General features: G+C 55.5%; 1 protein-coding gene across 2 annotated transcripts; it reads right to left on the bottom strand.

The window, feature by feature from the left end:
- Window positions 1-3,206: 3,206 nt before the first annotated feature.
- ARHGAP1 (Rho GTPase activating protein 1) lies at window positions 3,207-21,525 on the bottom strand. 2 transcript variants are annotated; one of them, XM_065944728.1, is made up of 13 exons: window positions 21,395-21,525; window positions 17,547-17,728; window positions 17,198-17,293; window positions 10,616-10,703; window positions 6,459-6,590; window positions 6,005-6,091; window positions 5,713-5,811; window positions 4,974-5,081; window positions 4,820-4,896; window positions 4,567-4,644; window positions 4,095-4,223; window positions 3,831-3,934; window positions 3,207-3,683 (listed from the first exon to the last, which is right to left on the bottom strand). In XM_065944728.1, exons 2-13 carry the CDS (start codon window positions 17,677-17,679, stop codon window positions 3,495-3,497), a joined length of 1,320 nt encoding a protein of 439 aa, XP_065800800.1. In that variant the 5' UTR covers window positions 17,680-17,728; window positions 21,395-21,525; the 3' UTR covers window positions 3,207-3,494. The 2 variants fall into 2 exon arrangements, with proteins under 2 accessions (XP_065800800.1, XP_065800801.1); XM_065944729.1 differs by having other exon boundaries at window positions 21,385-21,451.
- Between the last annotated feature and the right edge of the window lie 58 nt (window positions 21,526-21,583).

Below are 21,583 nucleotides of genomic sequence, written 5' to 3'. Positions count from 1 at the left end.
ACCCAGGCGAGTGCTGTCTTGGTTGCCTCCCACGCCCCTCAGGCTGAAGCCAGGCCCCAGGGGAGAAAAGAGCAGGTTAGAAAATTCTAAATTCAGCTCCAAGGGGCTGAAAAGGATGGGCCCGCCCACCGCTGCCACTTTGAGCCCTAGAGCCCTCTCTTGTTAGCGAACTGCATGTGACGCTGCCCATGACACCTGACCACACAGGCGTCCCACCCCAGGGTCAGAAATGGTGCTTAAGACTGTCCTTGGAGTCCTCACTTTCAAGTGGGGTCCCCCCACCCCCCGCCCCGGAAAGCAAAGTATTCAACTGCCCCACGTCTGGTAGCGTCCTGCCCCTTTAAAGCACGTCCCTACGCTCTGCCCCTAGAGACCCACCGCTGCCAAGGCAGGGGTAAACTGGCTTTTGAGTCACTCAGCAGAGGCCCCTGCCAGAGGCCAACCCAAACCAACAGCTGTCTCCCGACCGCCTGCCTCATCGTTTCCTTGGGTCACCGCCCCTCTGTTCCAAATAGTCCCCCAGCTTAGAGTTGAGCAGACCCAGGGAGACAGGCAGCAGGCACCTTCTGTGTGAGCTACCTGGACAGAGGGGGTGGGCTGAGGGGGACTGGCTTCCTGGAGCTCAGCGCCTCAACGTTTATAACCATTGCCTTGACCGTACAGCTTTGGCCTGCCTTCCTCCACCAAATCAAGCAATAAGGAGATTTAAAAAAACAGGCCTGACGGAGACCACCGTACCCTCCTGATGGCAATCGGCCGGCAAGCAGCCAACAGCTGGAGCTTGGCCACTGTGCCAAGTGAAACTCCGGCCGGTGGTCCCTGTGACATACCACGTTTTTTTAGATGTGTTAAAATACACATAAGTTTTACCATCTTAACCTTTATTGTTTTTTTAAAATATTAATTTTGCAGCACCAGGTCTTAGTTGTGGCACATGGGATCTTTTAGTTACGGAGTGTGAACTCAGTTGCGGCAGGTAGGATCTAGTACCCTGACAAGAGATTGAACCCAAGCCCCCTGTGTTGGGAGTATGAAGTCTTAGCTATTGGAGCACGGGAAGTCCCTATCTTAACCTTGAAAGCAAAGCCAAACCCGCTCAAAAGAGGAAAGCTGGATCTTTCATAGCCTCCACGTGACTGGGTAGCAGGAGGAAACAGCCAAGCTCTCTGGCTGAGGGAAGTATGGGCAGGACCGCAATGGTCAGGAGTTGAGGGCTCCAGCCCTGGCTGCTACCAGAGGTTGGGACTGTCACTTCATTCATCTGTGACATGGCCAGCATTCCCGTTTCCACTGGGCACTCATTCTGTTATCCTGTGTGTACATTATGGTTGGCCCCTGCACCTGTGGGCTCCACATCTGAGAGCTCCCCCAAACTTGGATAGAGAAATATTTGGAAAAAGGAAATTCCAGGGAGTTTCAAGAAGCAAAATGTGTATCTGCTGCATGTTGGCAACTATTTACATGGCGTTTACATTTTATTAGGTATTCTAAGTGATCTAGAAATAATTTAAAGATGTATGTAGGTTATATTGCAAATACTGCGCCACTTTATATACGGGACTCGAGCACCCTTGGATTTTTGTATCTCGGGGTGGGGGTGGCTGGAACACATCCCCCACATCTAGGAAGGACAACTGTAGTTCTGATCTTCTGAGACACAAAGCAACAGTCTCAGCGATGGGACCAGCTGATGACAATTACCAGTCAGAGCTGGTTGTGAGTGATGGAACCAGGACTCAAACCCTGGCCTGACTCCAGAGCTCGTGCCGTGGTCCGCCACAGTCCGCTCTGTTTGGGGGACGGAGGTCCTGGTTAATAGGATATAGCGCTTGGGGGCCAGCTGGAATGAAGGTGACTGTTTATGCTTCTAAGTCTGGAAGATGCTCAGAAAGCTGGCTTCATCCCAGCGGGATGTGGAAGGGGTCAGACGAATGGGGCGGGGGCTTCCTGTGGCCCTATCTGCCCCTCTTCCACAACCACTCTGCACTTCCCACCCGGTTCTGAGCCTCCATGCCCACTTCTATGATCATCCAGATGCAAAGTTTTCCATCTCGATTTTTACTGAAATATAAAAAGTGCAAAGGTAAAATACATGATTGGTGCCAAGGAAGTCATTAAGTATGAATGTGAACACTTGATTCACAGTACAAGTCCCCCGCGCCCCCAGGTAAAGACTAGCGGTGAGGGCTGGGGGGAGGGGGACAGGAGAGAGACCTAACAGATCCACGAGGCTCCGTAGTAAATGGAACGGTGAGCAACACCTGATGTACCAAGGCAGGCAGACAGCAGAAGCCTGGGCCTGGCCTGGAGACACAGTGGCTGACAGCAGCCACATCCGCCCGTGGGGGCCCTGACACATCAGTGTCCTGGGGACAGAGCTCGCAGATGGGGCAGGGCTGGTCAGAGAGGCCTCTACGGTGTGAGCTCCGGCCGAGGCCTCAGGAAGGAGGTTCACCAGGAAGGGACAGCTGGAAAGAGGGGCCTCCGCCATCACCAGGTCCAGGGGGAGCCTGCTAGAACTTACCTGGCAGGGGCCAATCTAATCAGCAAAGTCTCTACCTGGCCCCTCCAGGAGTCTGCAACTGGAGGAAGGAGCCACCACCCATCTGAGGCCCTGAGTCAGGCCAGGCCGGGGCAGGGCCCCCTGTGACTCCAGGACAGACGAGGCCAAGGATGTGTCCAAGTTGGGGGGAAGGAGAGGCAAGGCAGGGGGTGGGCAGGGGGCTGCTGGTCACCGGTCTAAGTGGACCCTAGGGGGCTGTCAGGGCTGAGAGTGGGGCGTCTATTGTGAACAGAGGCAGGGTCCCAGCCCCGTCACCCAAGCTCCCAGTCCTGGCAGGAGAACCAGGGGTGTGAGGATGCCCGGGGGGCAGTACCATCTGGGAAAGGCTGACCTAGGATGTACGGAAGAGAAGGCAGGCGTGGGACTCCAGCCTGCCATCCGTTCGCTGTGGAAGTGCCAAAGGCTGAGCCGTCAGAGGGGAGAGGACAGGAGCAGGGTGCCTGCCACCGAGCCTTCCCCCAGACAGGGAGGAGCCTCGGCAGGGCCAGCCCAGCCAGCGCAGCCTTTCGTTCCCCCGAAGGCAGAAGGGAGAGGACCAGCCCCGGCTACCAGCCCAGCCGGCAGTGATTCTGGCATCTCCAGTTGCCAGGGACACAGGCAGGAGGAAGCAGGGGAGCAGTTGCCGGGGCCAGGCCTCCCGCCTGAAGAGCCAGCTCCGCAGAGCCTCGCAGGAGCCAGGGACCCAAGGAGGCAGTGAGAAGTATAAGGCGAAGAGAGAAGGTCTTGTGGTTACAGTGAGGCCACTGGAGCCGGCCAGGTGAGCCGGCCAGGAAGGGAGGAGGAGCTGTCCCGGGGGCGGGCTTCAGCTTCCCTCTCCCGGGGACTCAGGGCCCCTTTTCGGGGCAGGAGCCCCAGACTCTCATAAGGTTGGAGCCAGGAGGGAAAGTCCAGAGTGGGGGCTGTCTGAGCAGGGGGCGGGCTGGGTGGGCACTCAGAGCCCCTTGGCGTCGGGGCAAGGAAACAACTCTCCTTGGTGATCCAGGAGGAACTTAGTGAAGGTGTTGATGGGATTAATAGCCTTGAGGGTGATGGCGGCGTCCTTGGCCCACAGCAGGTTAGGGCCGAAGACGACGGCCAGGTTAGTGTTGGTCATCTTGTTCTGGTCAGAGAGGGCCGAGACCTGTGTGAGGAACGGCGGGGGAGGAGGGGGCGCTGCAGCCGGAAACCACAGACCCCGCCTCCCACGCCCGGCAACGGAGTCCAGGAGCAGCGGCCCCCACCCCACTCCAGGTGAGCGGGAGAGGAAGAGGCCCGCCCCGAGTCTCACCTGCACCAGGAAGGCAGTGAGGAAACGCAGCACCAGGTAGTTCTCCTCGGGCAGTGTTCCGAAGGCCTGCAGCGTCGCCTCCACTCTCTGACTCTCGTCAACGTCTGTGTGGAATGGGGGCCGGGTCACACGGGTACGGGAAGCCCTGTCAGCAGGCCCGAGGGAGACCCCCCAACCAGACTTTTCCTGGGCGGACAGGCTCGCTCTGAGGCCAGCTGCGACCCCACGCTGCGGACGCCGGGGAGGGGAGCCGGGGGCACTCACTGAGGAAGCCCACCACGTGGGAGTAGAGGTCAAAGGTGAGCAGAGGCTCGGGAAGCTCCCGGAGAAAGGTCTTGAGGATGACTGCCGGCAGGTGCAACTCGTTGTACTGCTCAAAGTCCACGGGCAGCCCTGGAGAGGCGAGGGCGGGGCGCGGTGCAGAGGAGCTGGGCGGGGCCTGGAGGCCGGCAGCCAATCCTGACCGCCCCCTTGGCCACAAGCCCCGCCCCCCACGAGACAGGGGCACAGGGCCAGGCCGTCTGCGGAGAGGGACCCCTGAACAAGCACCACGGCTATTCCTCGCCTCCCTCCAGAAACCTCATCTAGGAGGAAGTAGGTCTGGGACAAGCAGGCAGGCGTGAGACGGGTGTAACCATACCAAATGCCACAGAAACCACAGACACGCACGCACACCCACACGCGCATGCCCCCCCACACGATTTCGGGGTTCAGCACACCCCTGGGGGCCACTCACCCATGTTGTACTTGTGCTGCACTTCCCGGACAATCTGGGTGTTGGCCGACCTCCGGAAAATCCCCTCCGTGGTGAGAGCTGAGGGTGGTCGGGCCCGGTGAGTCTCAGAGCTCTGGGACGCCGTGTGGGCTCCCCCAACCCCTTCCGCGCATCTTGGGCTTCCCATTTGGGTCAGAGCGGGTACTGGTGCGCGTGCGACCCCGCCCGGCCCTGCCCCGCAGCTCGCCGAGGGCGGAGGGCGCCCGGCACTCACCGTGGGCCCGCAGGTAGGCAACGGTCTCCCGCAGCACGAGCGGGATGGGCTCCTGCTCTGGGTTCTTCTCCCGGAGCCTGTGGGCACGAGGCCGTGAGGGCCGGCGCCCGCCCGGCCCCGGATGCCCGCCCCACCCCGCCTCTCCCGCACTCACTGCTGTAAGGACACACCGAACTGCTGGTTGGGCAGCGGCGGCCGTGGTGGCATGGGCTTGGGGGCCGTCGCGGGGCTCTTCTGCGTGGACTTGAGGAAGTCATCGTACCTGCGGGAGCAGTGCGGAGGGTCGGCCCCAGCCTGGCCCCGCGGTCGCTCTGGCAACTCTTGTGTGTCAGACACTGGGCTGCCTTACACGGATGACCTCATTCAGTCCTCGCAGCAACCCAGCTCTGCCCAGCAGCAGGTGAAGACTTCAGAAAGACCCATCACCGAGCCCGGAGCCGAGCTCCCTGTGTCACTCGGCAGCTTCCCACTGGCTATCTGTCTTACCCACGGTGGTGTCTATTCGTCAGGGCTACTCCCTCTCTCACTCCCCACCCCCTCCCCCATGTCCACCAGGGAGGGAGGCTCCAGGATGAGGGACCTGTACTGCGTCCATAGAGCGTATTCACGGGGCTGTACGACAGAAACAAACACAACAGTGTGAAGCGGTCACACGCCACTTAAAACTAAAAAGAAGATGAAGATTCAGTGACAGCTGTTCAGCGGCAGATATGGGACCTGAACTGGCTCACTCTGACCCCATGTGCTGCCTCTTTCCCATTACATCTGCATCCTCGGTGTATCCTGGGGGTCTCAAGGCTGCTTCTCCCCTCAGCTGGCACGCGCTCCCCCCACAGCCATGACCTGTGTGTAGAGTGCCCGCTGGGCACACACAGCCCCCACCCCGGCCTCACTTGAGCACTTGGCGGGGGATCCCCAGTTGCTCCAGCTTCACATGCTCGCTCAGCTCGCTCAGGTAATTCACGTAGAAGATCTTCTGCCCGAACTTGAAGCTGTCAGTGGAAGAGAGCGCGTGTGGGTCCAGGGCAGGCCGGCTCCAGCAGGCCTTCACGCTCTCTCAGTGGCCCTCTCAGCTGCAAGGTAGAGGCCTGACTAGTCTGTCCCCAGGATGGTGGCTTCCTGGGGACCTGCGTCACAGCTCCCAGAGGGGCATGAGAGATCAGTGCCCACCCGGGACCCACGCACCTAATGATGGGCTTGAAGAGGATGAGCAGGGTCTTGATGAACATGGTGGGGTGCACGATGTAGAGAGCCTTGATGTTCTTCTTGTACCTGCAGAGGCGGAACAGGCGCTCGGGGGACAGGCACAGAGCCGGGCCTTGATGTGTTTCCTGACTCGATGACTCCCAGTAAGCTTGCCAGGTGTATGCCACTGCGGCACTATCTTACATGTTAGAAAACAGGCTCGGGGAAGTTAAGGAGCATGAAAGGTCACGGAGCGACTCAGCAGAGAAACTGGGATTCAAGCCCAGGCTGTTCCAATTTGAGAGTCTTAGTGTTCCGTCACCCAGGTCGGGGGGGCACCCACCTCCCCCGGGCATGGAGTACACACTCCTGCCTGAGCAGAGGGCAGCCCATTATAGGGCCGAGATGCTAGCCCCCCAGGGGCCCTGGCGCTTCCCCTGAGGCCCCCACCCACTTGCGGTCAAACTCCCGGTAGGCGTCCCGGAGCCAGCTGAAGGAGGGCTTGTTGTCGCTGGTGAGGCCGTGGTGTAGGTAGAGCAGCGTGTAATCACTCTCCACGTACTGGTCCAGGGTGTGCTTCAGGTACCTGCAAGAGACACCCCCACTCAGGCGTGTCCACAGGGGAGGCCCGGGTAAGATAGACCCCGAGCACCCAAGAAGCTGCCCCTCCCGCCTCCGCCCGCGAACAACTGGTCACCGTGTTGTGGTGGATGAGGAACAGCTGGGCTGGAAGAGGAATAACAGTAACAACAACAGTTCTCCTGAGCACTGACTAGAAGTTAGGAGACCAGGACTCTTAACTGGAGCCACCTCACATACCTCCAGTCAAAATGGGAATAGCCTTTCCCCTCACGGGGGTGCTGTGAGTCCATGGTGATCAGGATTAAGCTTTCAGTGTCCACCGAGCACTTTGCATACACTATCTCACGCCTTCCTCATTATAACGGAGGCTGACACTATTCCCTTCTTACAAGTGAGGGCAGTGAGGCTCAGAGAGGTCAAGCTTGTGGGAGAGCCTGGAGGTGAACTGACTCCAAGTTTGGCCGTGTTGATCATAGGACAGGTCTGCCTTTTACACCCGCAGGGCTGGCTACAGAACACTGTAAAAGGGGATCAGAGTGGATACAGAACCTCCTCTCCTGCTCCAGACCTTTTTTTTTTTTCAGGACATCTTGTGGACCAAGGACCCACAGTTCAAGTTCCCAATCCTCACAGCACAATACCTACCATCTAATACAAACACACACGTGGATGCTGGGCTCATCTGAGGTGGGGAAGTAGGAAGTGAATGAATATGAATTCCAGAGAGGGAGAGGAGCCCTGGGGAAAACCCTCATCCTGCCTGGCCAACAGCTCCCAGGTCCCAGGAGGAACGCTGCTCCAAGCTGGGAGGCTGGGCACGCAGGAATGCTAAGGGCTTCCAAGGAGATGCGGGGAAGGAGGAAAGGAGCCAGGAAAAGTGCCCGAGGATGGGACTAAGTGCCCAGACACAATCTGACCTAACCCAGAGAGGGTAACCTGAACACTGGTCCACAGGTGCCAGGCTGGGACAGCACTGGTGGGGGTGTGAGGTGTCTGATGCCAGATTTACTATCTTAATTCTGATCATCGTCACTGCACAATAATTTACCCCTCATACACATTGAGCACTTTGCAAGAAAGCTGTCACATAAAAAGAGGGCATTTTGCAACTGGAAAACAGCAAAAGTGAGGGACTTCCCTGGTGGTCCAGTGGTCAAGACTCAGAGCTTCCACTTCAATGGGCATGAGTTCAATCCCTGGTGGGGGAACAAAGATACTGCATGCCACAAAATTGATTTATTTACAAAGATAAATAAGTACAACAGCAAAGGTTGTAGTGAAAATACACTCATCCTTTGATAAATGTTAGGACATTTGGGAGGGCAATGAAGTGATGTTTATCAGAAACTGTAAAACATTCATACTGTTTGACCTGGTAAAAATGTGTCCAGGAATTTATCCCCAGTAACTAATCAGAGATAGACAGGAGTGTTTTAATAAAAGGCTGTTTATATAGCCTGTTTTATAATGGGGGGAAAAATGAGCAGCAAACTAAGTGTCCAAGAATAGGGAATTGGTTAAATAAATCACAGGACATCTATAAACAGAATACCCCACAGGATGCTTCTGCAGACAGACCCAATCTGTGAAGCTTGATGTGAGAACAGTGGTTACACTTTGGGGCAGTGACTGGAAGAGCGAAGGGAGGTTTGTGGGTGTGGATGATATGGGTATATTTAATTTTTGAAAATTTATCAAGTAGTATACATAATGTGCTTGCTTTCCTGGATACATATATATCAATAACAAATTTTTAAAAGGATGTCCTTGAGGAATGTCTAATGCTCAGAAGATAAAAACATTATGTAACATATAAAACTGACTATAGGGTACAATATATGTTACAGAAAAAAAAAACAGGACGTGAATACTAAAAATATTAACAGAGGTTTTTCTCTCCAGGTGGTTGGTTTAAGGGACACTTTATTGCACTTATACTTCTTAATCGCTATCTACATTTTTCTAAATCCTTGGAATCTGTGATACAGATGAATACAATAGCATTTCATGTATATTTTCTTACCTAAGGCCCACACCAACTCGGTAAGCACAATTATTTTTATAGGGCTCAGGAGAGACATGACCCAAGCACACAGCTAGTTAATGGCAGGGCTGAAGTTTCATTGGTCTTCTGCATCCAAGCTTCAGGCACTTTCTATTTCAACCCCCAGATCTGACTGGACAGCTGGGAAAAGCCAAGCCTGAGATAATCAGACTAGAAACAAGATGACAAGACTGATAAGAGATGAAAGTGCCTCCTTTCAAGGCCGGGTGGAGGGGGTAAGATCCTGCTGGGAAGGAATGCAGGACGGATGGATGGGTGACAGAGGGCTTCCTGAAGCCCCCAAGTCGGGGGCGGCCTTACCCAGCAAGCTCTCTCCTGAAAACTGGGTGCGTTCCCACCTTCCCTCCCTCTGACTTCCTCCTACTCGGACCATCATCCAGCCAGGGGTCTGTCCCATGCCTTGCCAGTTGCTGAGATGAAACCAGAGAGAAGGGCATGTGACTCAGCCCCCCTCAGGCGGGCCGCAGGACAGGCCCGGGCAAGGCTGTGCCTGCCTGCACGGCCGGCAGAGGAGCCCCGGGAGGAGGGCTCCGGAGACCAGAGGGAAAGCAGTCACACAGGACTGCAAAGACTCTGCAATCCACCACCCCCCGCCCCGCCCCCGCGCCTTTCTGCTGCCGCAGCCTCAGACTGTCCCGGACCCCACACCAGCCCCTCCACATACACAACCATTCAGGACCCCCAAAGAGCCAGTAAGGGCAGGGCAGACATTATCAACCACAGGGAGTGCTTTGAAGTGGTCAGGAAAGGAGGGCAAGATAGGAATCTGTGCACACACGGAAGAGGAGCCTCAGGAGGAGGGCAGCCATGGCCTTGCCGCTGGGGGTCCCGCATGCGCTGTGGACCCAGCGCAGGCCTGGTGGGGGCCCAGGGACCCACACTTAGCAGGACAGAGCCTGTCACACTTCCGCTTTCAATCAGCCTTCGAACTTGCCTCCGGAGATTTCCAGACCAACCAGAGCTATTTCATGTACTTAGCATTCAGAACCCACATAATCGTTTCACCAGATGTGGCACAAAATACAATTAATGGTAACTACTCATGTAAATGGTGAACAACTGCAACCGCCTCAGACTGATCATCATCTTAATCAGGCCTCGCGTTTGGACGGTATTTGACTTTTCAAAGTATTTTCACATGGGATATCTCACTCCTACGAGGAACGAGGGCTGTATCATGCCCTAAGAAAAGTGAAAAGAAGCTGGAAGAGATGAAGACACTTGCCAAGGTCACACAGATGGCTTCCAGGACTAGAAACCAGGTCTGATTCCTATCCCACCCACCCCCCAGATGTGAAACGGCTGGCTGAGGAGCTGCAGCTAGTGCAGCCTGTGCGCCCACGAGCCTGCGGACCACAGTAGGAGAAGCCACGGCAACGAGAAGCCCGTGCACTGCCAGGAGGAGACTACAGAAAAACCCACACGGCAACGAAGCCCCACCACAGTCAGACTCCAATAAAATTATTGAAATAAAAAAACAGGGCTTCCCTGATGGCTCAGTGGTAAAGAATCCCCCTACCACTGCAGGTTCAACAGCTGGTCTGCGAAGATCCCAGATGCCACGGAGCAGCTAAGCCCGTGCACAGCTACTGAGCCTGTGCTCCAGAGCCCGGGAATGCAACTCCCGAGCCCACGTGCTGCACTCCCGAAGCCTGGGCACCCTCGAGCCTGTGCTCTGCCACAACAGAAGCTACTGCAATGAGCAGCCCCTGCGCCGCCACCAGAGAGGAGCCCGCGCTTGACGCAAACAGAGAAAAGCCCATGCAGCAGTGAAGACCCTGAGCAGCCAAAGACGAATGAATAAATAAAATGAAACAGCCCCCTCAGCAGAAGAGGGGAGGCCTTGAGGGAGGTGGCTGGCTTGGTACTCCCAGGGCAGGAAGGGACAGGAAGGACAATGGCCTCCCGCAGCAGGAGGGATCCAGGCATGGGGCCCACCACTCCACCCCACTGTGGACACTCACCCCAGGAGCTTGCTGTGGTCCAGCTGGTGGCTCGGGGGCATTCGGCAGGCGCTGAACACAATGATCTTCCGCCCGTACTTGTCATCTCCTAGGTGTGGAGAAAGACGGAAGATAGCAGGTGCGCCATCAGCCACGAGAAGTCAGGCGAGGATCTGAAAGGGGCCAGGTCTGGAGACCCAAGCCGTTTAGCACTGGGGCCAGGCAGACAGCCCTCTGCACAGCTGCCTGCACTCGAGGGCGTGTCGCTGAAGAAAGAGGGACAAGGTGCTCTCAGGGCTGCTGACCCAGGGTACAAAAAAAACAATATGACTTTCTGAAAAGTCACGCCTGGTGGAAAACAACCCAAATGTCCGTCAGTGGATGGCTGGATAAAGAAGATGTGGTGTCTCTGTGCAATGGACTACTGCCTGGCAGTAAGAAGGAATGGAGCGCTGATGCACGCTAGGCTGTGAGTGAACCTTGACACCAGGATGCTCGGTGAAAGAACCTGAATGGAAACACGTGGTTTGGTTCCATTTATATGAGCTACTTAGGTAAATTTGTAGCAAAGGAAAGCAAATCAGTGGTTATAGGTACTGGGAAGAATAGGGACTGATGCTTATGGTTATGGGGGATTGGCATGGGTGAAACTATGGATGAAATGATGGAACCTTGACACCAGGATGCTCGGTGAAAGAACCTGAATGGAAACATGTGGTTTGGTTCCATTTATATGAGCTACTTAGGTAAATCTGTAGCAAAGGAAAGCAAACCAGTGGTTATAGGTACTGGGAAGAATAGGGACTGATGCTTATGGTTATGGGGGATTGGCATGGGTGAAACTATGGATGAAATGATGGAACTAGACAGAGGTAGTGGTTGTTCAACAGTGAGAATGTACTAAACACCACCAAGTTAAACACTTTAAAACAGTTAATTTTACGTTATGTAAATTTCATCATAACTAAAGAAAACAAAACAAAGTCACAGCCACCAAAGCAACTGCCCCACATCTTCTTATAATTCCACGATTATCCCAGAAGCAACTGCTCCGAGCAGCCTGTATGTGAAAAACTTTTTAGAGCCACCTTCTTAGAAAGCCTGGGGCCACCAAGGAAATCAGTCTGATGACTTAATAGTCATGTCTTGCTCTTGACTACTAAACAGCACTTTCTGATTTTTACTATCAGTATTGGCCACAGTTGATTGATCTCTGGGCATTTCTACAAATCATTTCTTTCTCATTAAGGATATTCTAAAGAACGTGGCATTCAGAGGAGTTTATAATGCTTTGGAAAAGTGCTCATGGTGTAAATCCCTGAGGAATGTCTGTCCAAAATGAGTCACTATTCTATGGTCTGACCATCTGGCCTTGTCATGAAGCCGGGGAGCTTCTGAGACACGAGACAGCCTCCTGAGGCGAGATGCTCTTCCAGGGTCAGTGTCGACCAGGGACCCCAAGCAAAGCCGGGTGGGGATAAGGCCCGGTCCCCCATCCCCCATGTCCCAGGGCCCTGCCCTTCATCTTTAGCCTCAAGCTCTCCAGAGTCACCAGACCACACTCACCTAATGCCCCTGCTTCAGAGGCAAATAAAAAAACCATTTACAGAGCCCACACGGCCTGTCTGCCTCTCACCTCTGAGGACTAAGGGATTCCTTGACACCTAACTACTGAGTGTCTTCTCCGTGTTTAAAGAACCATGGTCTTCATGATCCTTCCGGTCAGTGACTTAACCCAGGACTCAGTGCTTTTCCAAAGTGGTTGCCAAGGCTCTGCCCTTCTTCTCAAGGCTGAAGCAGGCTTCTGGAATGTGGGTGGCATGGCCTCAGTCTCTGCTGGGGGTCAGCCTGGTGCTTTGGCCTGAGCCCACATCTGGCTCCCACACCTGACTATCGTGTCCAGCCTCTGCATCAACCCCTCCAACAATCCCATCTCCACTCAGAACACTGCCAAGCCTCTGTTGGCCCTGAAAGGTGCCAGCTGGGACCCTCCCAGAATGTCCTGGGTCAGGTTTCCCATCCAGCCCAGAGACAGGCTCCGTTCTCCTTTTGAAACGGCCCCACCTCCCAGCCGTGGAGAATTAGAAACATCTCCCTGTGCCTGTCCCTCCTGCCGTGACGCCCCTTTCCTCCTGAACCCCATGCTGAGCTGTGTAAAAGCCCCTCAGAGCGCTCACAGGGCTCTCCAGGCTTGGCCCCATCTCCCCCCGCAGCAGGCTCACACTCCACACATTCAGGCCAGTGCACAACAGGCAGCTTTAGCATCTGCCTCTCATGCCAGACAGACAGGACTTCCTCCAGGCAATTCTGCTCCTCTCCTCTAGGCTATCTCCTCTGAACCCTTAAGACTCGTCCCAAGCAGAAGCCTGTGTGTCTCTTCCTTCCCTGGGGCAGGCAAGGGGTCACTGTGTGAGCTGTCATGACGATTTGACTCTCCTGTATAACTATCTTCGTGTCTGTCTCTCCTGGAGGTGATGAGCAGCTCAAAGACAGGTGCTGCCTTGTTCGTCTTTGAATGTCCAGTGCTGGTCCAGAGCCCAGAAGCGTGACGGGTGTTCACTGAGCGCCAGTAGCCTGGCACAGGTCAGCCCGGCGTGGTTCTATTTCCGAGTTTGCTCGCGGTGCTATCTGGGTTATGAGCCTGCTCTAGGCAGTCTCCCAAAGTGTGGGGCGGACTTTCTCCAGACTTCACGAGCCGAGCTCCGTCTGCAGGCGTTCCTGAGGCAGACACGGTGCAGCTCCGTCCAGCAGCAGGTCTATTTTGAAGGAGCAGGTGTCACCTGTTCTCCTTCACAGCCTGGCCCAGACCCTGAGGCAATGGGTTCCTTAGCGGCCAGCGGGGGGTGGCTCTGCTGCCTGCTCTGATTCACTTCCCACTGACTCCGACAGAAGGAAGAACAGGCTGGCAGGGGGCAAGGACGAAGGTGAGACTGGCCAGCCCAGCCGTGTGTACAGTCTGGAGCTGAATAAAGCCCTTGGCCTCCTACTAGGAGCCTGTGGCTGGGGGGCGGGGGAGGGGGAAGGAGGGTTTGGGGGGAAGGGGAACACATCATCTCTCTTCTCTGAATGGAGGGAACACCCAGGGTGCAGGGGAATGCTGGGAGGAGCATCGAGGACTCTGAAAGGCTGTCATCGCTGCCTTCCAACAGTAAGGTGACCCTCGTCGGCTGGTGGCTCAGATGGTAAAGAGTCTGCCTGCAGTGCAGGAGACCCAGGTTCTATCTCTGGACCAAGAAGATTCCCCTGGAGAAGGGAATGGCTACCCACTGCAGTATGCTTGCCTGGCAAATTCCATGGACAGTGGAGCCTGGTGGGCGACAGTCCATGAGATTGCAAACAGTTGGACAGACTGAGTGACCAACACACACACACTGGCAGACTTGAGGACTTCGGCAGGGCGGGAGGGCTGAGCTCACAGGGCTCTGGGATTTAAAGAGCTGGTAACTGATTTAGCAAGCGGCCGAGGTGAGAGGCCAGAGGCCCGTGGTTTCACCACTCAGCTGCCCCAGCACCTTGTAAATAGGACACTGGATCCTCAACCAGGGTTCCACCAATGGGCACCCACCAGCACCATGATGTTAGAGAAAAGATATTCCCAGCTCGTGCGTGTGTTTTCTGCAAAAGAGGGCCATACCTTTCATATCCCCAAGGAGGCCTCCTGACCACTTCAAGAACCACTTCACTGGACTGTACACTCCGTGAAAGGAGAAGTGTGCATTTTTCCTCAATGAATCCTCAGTGCTGACTACTGGGCTTGTTCCAGAGTAAATGTTTTACAAATGCAAGTGAAATCAGGATGGGGATGAGGGACAAAGCAGGGGGGAGGGTGCGATCAGGGAGACACAAGAATCTCAGACCAGTAAGGAACGAGACATGGGTAAGCCCAGGGCCCGGCCCCTGCCCTCTCCTCCTTGGAGTGGAGCCCCAGCTGCCCATGTCCTGCGTGGCTTGGGCATCTGCCAGTAGGCATGGTAACTGCTCCTCCAAGACGCATGCATAAAAAAGGCCTGGGAGTGCCCCGCTGATCTCAGAAGAGAACAGATTTCCACCCTGGAGGCTGGAGGGAAAGAAGGAGCTCTGTCCCCAGAGCACTGAGGGACAGGGCTCAGAGGGCAGGCCGGCACTTGCAGAAAAGCACCAGGAAAAGACCAGCTGCCTGAGAATGAAACCTCTGCCTTCCCCCGACACCGATCAGGAACTTCCCAGGGGCACCCGGGGGTTAGTCAGCCTCAGCGCGCCTCCTCCAGCAGGCATTCTTGGACAGGCCGGACCAGCACCTTCCCACAACCTGAGAGCAGGCCGCCAAGGAGATGGGAGGTGGCAGCTGGGGCACATTCGTGCAAAGGTTAAACTGTCGGCGATACTGCAAGCCAGTGATATCACTGTTGGTGGCTTGAAATCTACTGACAAAATTTGAAACTGCTACAAATATTACAATAACAGTTTTTGTTTTTGTTTTTTTCCTTTCTGGAGGGCCAACTATTAAACATTTACCAGCATGCCACTGGAAAGAACCCATGTGGACCAGTCAGGTTTGACCGTGGAGCATGCCACCCATGCCAGCAAGGACAACAGAGGACTGCAGAGGAGTTGGGGACACAACTCACTTTCCCTTGCAGGAGGGGCTCCAAGGCCAGGAAACTGGACTCCCCGGACATTGCCATAGGCTTCATCAAACAACTCTTGCTTGGGCAGTGCCAATCCGAACACCTCTTGGCAATCAGGCACACACATGGAGGATGCGCCCCCAGAGGGGCCCTGAGTCAGCACTCAGGCCAGGCCATGGCTCACAGCCAGCCCCATGACCCCTCATGGACAAGGCCCCCTCCGTCCTCTGGGGTGCCGTTCCCTTGGGGCTCTGCATGTGTCTCCCGGCACAGCCCCCACGCTGTCAAACCTCCTATAATCCTCTGCAATCTCCACACCGCCCCCCGCCCCGGCCCCGGCACCACCAGCTTCCAGCTCCCGGGAGTGGGGCTGTAATTAAGCTGGTCCCACCTGGCCTCCACCAAGAGCCCTTCTTGATCCACAGCCCAGAGAAGGCCAAGCACGGACAGCCAGCATCGCACCTACCTGGCTGGGCCCCCTCAGGCTCATCACACCCTGGAGAGACAGAAACAAGTTGCCGCTCTGCTCGCGGGGGTCACACCTGCAGGGGGCTGGGGGCAGCCTACCCTGCTCTGCCTGTGACTTGGGCACGCGCGCCCGGAGGAGGTCAGGAGACAGACTCCTTCACATCAGACACTCCCAACCAGGTCCATCTCTGGGAGCAGGGACAGAATGTTATAAACCTTCAAGGGAAACTGCCTGTGCTCAGGGCAGGACCAGATCACTAAAGAACTCTCGGCCTTGCTTTAAGTAGGGCTGAGAGAGGCCACCGCCAAGTTCTCCAACCTGGACCAGGGCAGGCGTCAGGGACATCGATGCCAAGGAAACACCTTGAAATGATAGGGACAACCCTCTCAACTTCCCCACCCCTCCCTAAGCCCAGCATTCAGGAGAGACAGGGCTCCCTGCCCCTTCCCTGTGGCCGGATGCCTCCAGGTACCCCTTGGCCAGCACGGCGCAGGGCTCCAGCAGCCAGAAGCCATCTGGCTCCCCTAGTCCACCCCAAGACCTCAGAGCAGGGCCATGCTGTCACCCTGCTTACAGCTGAAGCAAAGACAAAGGATCCCACAGTTTCAATTTCCTCTTTCAGCAGGAGGACTAAGGGCAGAAACCAGGTCATCTACGTCTCTGCTTCCTCCCTGCTGCAGGGGTTTTGTGGGCCCTGTGTTATGAACAGCAGGGCAGGCGCTCACTGCGGCCAAGACTCGAGGGAGCCACTACACCCGTTCTTCCCAGGTAGCACATGTGTGGGCAACCCGAGGCCCCAGGAGTCACATGGCTCCTAACTCCCACAAGGAGGCTCTGCCATTCCAGACTTCCTTAGAGTTGGGGTTTCCCCAGAGGGACTGGCACCTCCCTGGGACTCCTAGTAACTCCTGGGGTAGAAAAGTTGACCTGAGGGCAAAGGGAAGGGAAGCGAATGAACACGTGTTCAGGGCTAACTACGTTCTGGCTGTGGGCCAGGCCCTGACATATGTTCACCGCTATCATCCTCTCAGCAACCCTGGGAGGAGGAAAGGCGCTCAGCGAGCAGATCTGGGAATCACACCCAGGGCTTTCAGCATGCCTCCCACACGCCATCCACCAACAGAGACCAGGTCACAGGTCGGCAGGTGGCTGCGGGTGACCAGACCCAGCGGCCATCACAAGTGAGTGTGCCGCTGAAACTGCTGAGAGGGGCGAGGCGGGGGTGGGGGACGAAGGGAGGTCCGAGAGGGAGGGGGTGTGTGTATACACATATACTCCTGGCCGATTTCCGCTGCTGTATGGCAGAAACCAGCGCAACATTGTAAAGCAATCATCCTCCAATTAAAAAACAAAAAACAAAAATAAAGTGAACTCGAAAAGAAAAAAAAAATGGCACATGGAACCGGAAGAGCTCCCGGGTCAGGGCTGAAGCCTGCCCCTCCCCTAGCCGCTTGCCCTCAGGCAGGAGGGGCTGGCTTCCTTAAGCCAGGACTGTGGGGGACAAGGTGCAAGGCGGGGGGCGCTCACCTGCCACCTCCACGATCTGGTGCCGGGCGATGTCGTAGTAAGGGTCATCCCACTTCAGGTGTGTGACAGGCTCTGGGGAGCTGCTCTTGGAGTCATCTGAGGAACACAGCAACGTCAGGGGACGATCTGGGGGCTGGGACAACACCCTCCCCCGAGATTCGTGCTCTCTGGCCCTTCCCCAGGTAAGGCCTATGCTCCAGCCCCACCCTCATCTGATCTGATCAGCTCTGAGAGGGGGAGCTGATCTGTTTGCCCCCACCCCATCCTCGCAGGGTCTTCCTTCCACAGGAAGTGCAGGGGGTCTCCCCTTCTAAGGCTCCCAAGGCTGCTGCCATCCAGCCGTGCCCACCTGACTTGGGAAAGTCAGGCATTTCGTCTGAGGGCCAGTTCTTCTCATCGATGGAAGCTAGCTTCAGCTGGTTCAGAGCCTGGCTGGGGTCATCCAAGGTCAGGTCATCCTGCAGCTCTGAGAGCGGGTCCATGGCCAAGCCTGCACCCCACAGCTCCACACAGCAGAATCCAGAGAGAACCCTGAGAGGCAGAAGGGAATTGGCTGGTCAGCGAGACACTCTCTTCACCCACAACCTCTACGGCAAGCCCTCTGGCCCCACTCTTTGCTCCCCTGTTCTGTCCCTATTCCTCAACATCTCTCACCCGTGCCAAGAGCGCCATGGAGCGCCTGGCTTTCCTGGCTCCACGGTTTTCTGGCACGTTGTCAGGAAAGGCAGCTGGGGCAGAAGAGGCACGGCTCAGTCCCGCCTTCAGGGCCCTCCAGCTGGATGTGGAAGGGCTACGCCACACCCTGCACGGCCCATCACCCCGCCGGGTCAGCTGTGCCATCCCAGCTGCAGAGGGTTGAGGCCCATGCCCCTCTCCTCCAGGGTCATAGAGCACGGAAGCCTCCCAGACCCCAGCAGTTACCGGGAAGAGATAGCACAAGAATCTAAGGAGCACAGGGTTGCTCCAGACCCCTGCCTGAAATAGGTCAGTTGTGGTCCCGGGAGCAGGAGGTGACCAGAGGCAATAAGGCCGAAGGAAAAAGGCCACCGCCAAGGGGCCCAGCTGGCTTTGCCCCAGAACAGGATCGAGGAACAGGAAATGCAATCTGCCTGCCAGTCACCGCGGACAGTCTGCAGGCTCCTGGAGGCTCCTAAGCCCACTCTGCTCTGTGGGGAGTTCCTGATGCTGGTTTCAGACCACCTTCAGGCTCGGAGGGTACAGGTGGGGAAGGAGGAAGCCCACGATACCCAGAGTGCAGAGATCCGGGAGGCGGAAACTAGCACAGCAGCAGCCACAGGCGGGCAGGGAGAAGAGCCAGGACGTTGGGTCTGCTCGGGTCTGGGGTCTGGCTTTAGGGACGCGGCTGCCTGCAGCCTAGAGGTGGCACCTTCTGCCTTTGGCCCTAAAGAGAAGCCACCGCTTCTCCCTTCACCAGCTCACTAGATGTGTGAGGGAGGGGAGTTTTAATTCAGTCCATTCGGCCAACCCCGCAGGAGAGGCTGCTCTAAGTCCACTGCATTCCTGGAGCCCCGAAAAATGACATATATGGTCAGAGACTCAGCGGGGCAGATAAGGAGTGCAGACAAGACCCAGACGCGGGTAGCAGAGAAGCGGAGAGAACTGTGAGCCCAGATCCAGACCCTGGACACCTCTGAGCGACGTGACAACCTCCTGTGCATGTCTCGGCAAAGATTCTGGATGGCAAACCGGCGACTCCCTACTTCCTTATGTAGCAGCAACCTAGCAACAACTACCCTGTTACCGGAGCAACCACACTGCTTCAGTGGTAAAAGCTCTTTGAAGGTCTGGAGCCAAAACTGAGCCGCCAAACAACTCTCCTGCCCCACCCAAAAAATACACACCACAACTTCTTTTTCTTCCTCTTCCTGTCCTCTGGCCTTACCTGCTACCCTTATTCACTGCTTATCACCAGAGCACAAGTCCCTTCCCACAAACACAAGAAAGATGTCCTTTCTTGTTTGGGAATGCATTTCTCCCGCTGAGTGCTGCTGGACCCTCACCCCAGCTCCCTAATTCAGGAATAAGTAGCGCCCCAACATTCAGCCAGGAGGCTGTGAAGGCTCCCCCAGCGGGGGCCCCTCTGGCCAGGTATCAGGGGCAGAATGCAGCCCACAGAAACCCTCTCCAGGCCCAAGCCTTCTCTCCATCCCTTCTGCCGGGGTATTGCCCAGACACCAAGAGTTCCTTCAGCCTTGCCTCCAGCTGTTCCAGAGAAGTCTTCCTGCTCAGGGTGGGTATTTGATGCTGTGAAAAAGGCCTAGGATGAGATACACCGAGACCTGGGCCATAGAGCTGATTGGGTTGCAAAATGCTGACCAAGTCCTCTTCCTATCTAGGCCTAATTTCCTCATCTACAGAAGTGAAGGTTCCTCCCTGAAATGTAATTGTCCAGCATCCTAAAATACTTATGCTAAAGTGGACGCCGGGATAAGAAGAAACAGCTGGGAGTTGAAGTATGTGTGAGGGAGGGAGAGGGACACTTTCTGAAGGGGAAATGAGCTTAACCCCACCTCTTCCAGTAACTTCTATTTTGTCCGTTCTTCCAAACTGACCTCTCCCCTGCCCCATAACCTCTTTTTCCAGCACAACTAATCGTTCTTATTTCCACCTCCCAGCCAGTCTGGCCTCTCTCATCACTTTCCAACCAATAGCTCTTGCCCGAGTGAGCCCAGAAGCTCAGCTCCCATTCAGTGGGAGGGGATGGGAAGCTAGCACAGGAAAATTGGAACATAAAATAGTGGAAAAGAAGTATCCTGGCTGCCCAAGACTCCCCGTCGCTTAAAAGTCCTGCACCACTCTGCAAAATACTTCTTTTGTTGTTATTCACTCTTTTGTGACCCCATGGACTGCAGCCCGCCAGGCTCCTCTGTCCATGGGGATTCTCCAGGCAAGAATCGTGGAATGGGTTGCCATTTCCTTCTCTAGGGGATCTTCCCAACCCAGAGATGGAACCCATATCTCCTGCATTGCAGGTGGATTCTTTACCACTGAGCAACCTGGGAAGCCTTTACTCTCACAGTAAATTTTCCCTTCTCAGTTGGTAAAATGTCGACCTTTACAAAAACCTTCAAGAATCACTTTAGGCAGAAGTATTAATGTTTGGGAAGACCTGGAACTCTCTGAAATTCTGGAGAAATTAGTGGTTTTTTCCCTCAGCAAAATCAGCACGTGTGTGAAATCTTGCATGAAATTTAAGGGATTCACAGGCCCTCTGAGAATTCCTGTTTAAGACATCCTGCCTGACCTACTCAAAATTACATTTGGCACAGAGTAGATGCTCGGTTATTTTTTGAGTGACAGAACAAGTCAATTTGTATCCTCAAGGGAAAAGGGAACCAACCACCCATGAGCTGGATACAATTTATCTTTTCACAACAGCACCAGTGAGGTATGTAAAACAGGAGAGGTATGTAAAACCCATGACAGTTTGAGAAAACTAGCACCAGAAAAAAAAAAAAAAAAAGGCCATTGCTTAGGGTCATACAGCCAAGTCCAGATTCTAATCTATGTCTACCTTAACGCGGTCCCTTTGTGCAGGTCAATTCTTTCAATACTTCTCTAAGGGACTGCTATTCACGCGATTCTCAAAGTTCTACAAAAAGGGCAAAGTAAAGCTTCTTCCCTAATCTCCTCCGTGGACAACTGGAATAAACAACATGAAATCGTATTCTCGGGCGTTGGGATCGCCCTCCTCGGTGGGACTCCAGAATTGTGAAAACGCAAAACCCACACAACACAGCGGCAAAACTTCCAACTACAATGACATCTGCACAGAAACTCATGGTTTACCAAACCCGGCTTGGGTGTCATCATCCCATATCACGAATACGAAAATGGGACCCGAGAAGTGGCAAAGGTGGAATACTTCTTCCCCCAAACCTCTTGGTCTTACTGCTTGCCCAGATGAGACCAGGGAGATTTCCCCTCCCACGAGCTTGCTCGATGACAGTCAGCGAGGAAGCCAGGAACGAGGAAGTCAAGTCCTCTCACTTCAGACGCGAGCGGAGCAGAACCCGCGCAGCGGGAAGGCCAGGTTCCCAGGCCCTACTCCACCTTCACTCCCGTCCGCGGTTCTGCTCCGATCCTCCCCATCCGAACCCCCTTCCTTCAGAATATCTGACGGTCCCTTTCCTGCCCCCGTCACCCCCCAGGGAGACCCCGCGCACCGCAGCTCACCGTGGAGGGGCACCACTCTCCCTGCCACGCCTGTCAAAGATCGGCAAACATCCGGCTCCTCTGTCTCACGGGGAACCGCCCCCTCCCGGTCCCTTCACTCCCCAGCCACTTCCGCCACACCTCCAACCTACTTCCGACCTGCCAGTGGGTCCCAAAGAGGCCTGCCCGGGAGCTCCGCCCCTTCCGTAC

Source organism: Muntiacus reevesi, chromosome 9 (genome assembly GCF_963930625.1).
Source record: "Muntiacus reevesi chromosome 9, mMunRee1.1, whole genome shotgun sequence".
In the NCBI taxonomy this organism is placed as follows: Eukaryota; Metazoa; Chordata; class Mammalia; order Artiodactyla; family Cervidae; genus Muntiacus; species Muntiacus reevesi.
The sequence above is the reverse complement of the archived record's forward strand: the minus strand, read 5'-3'. Positions and strand labels throughout refer to the sequence as shown.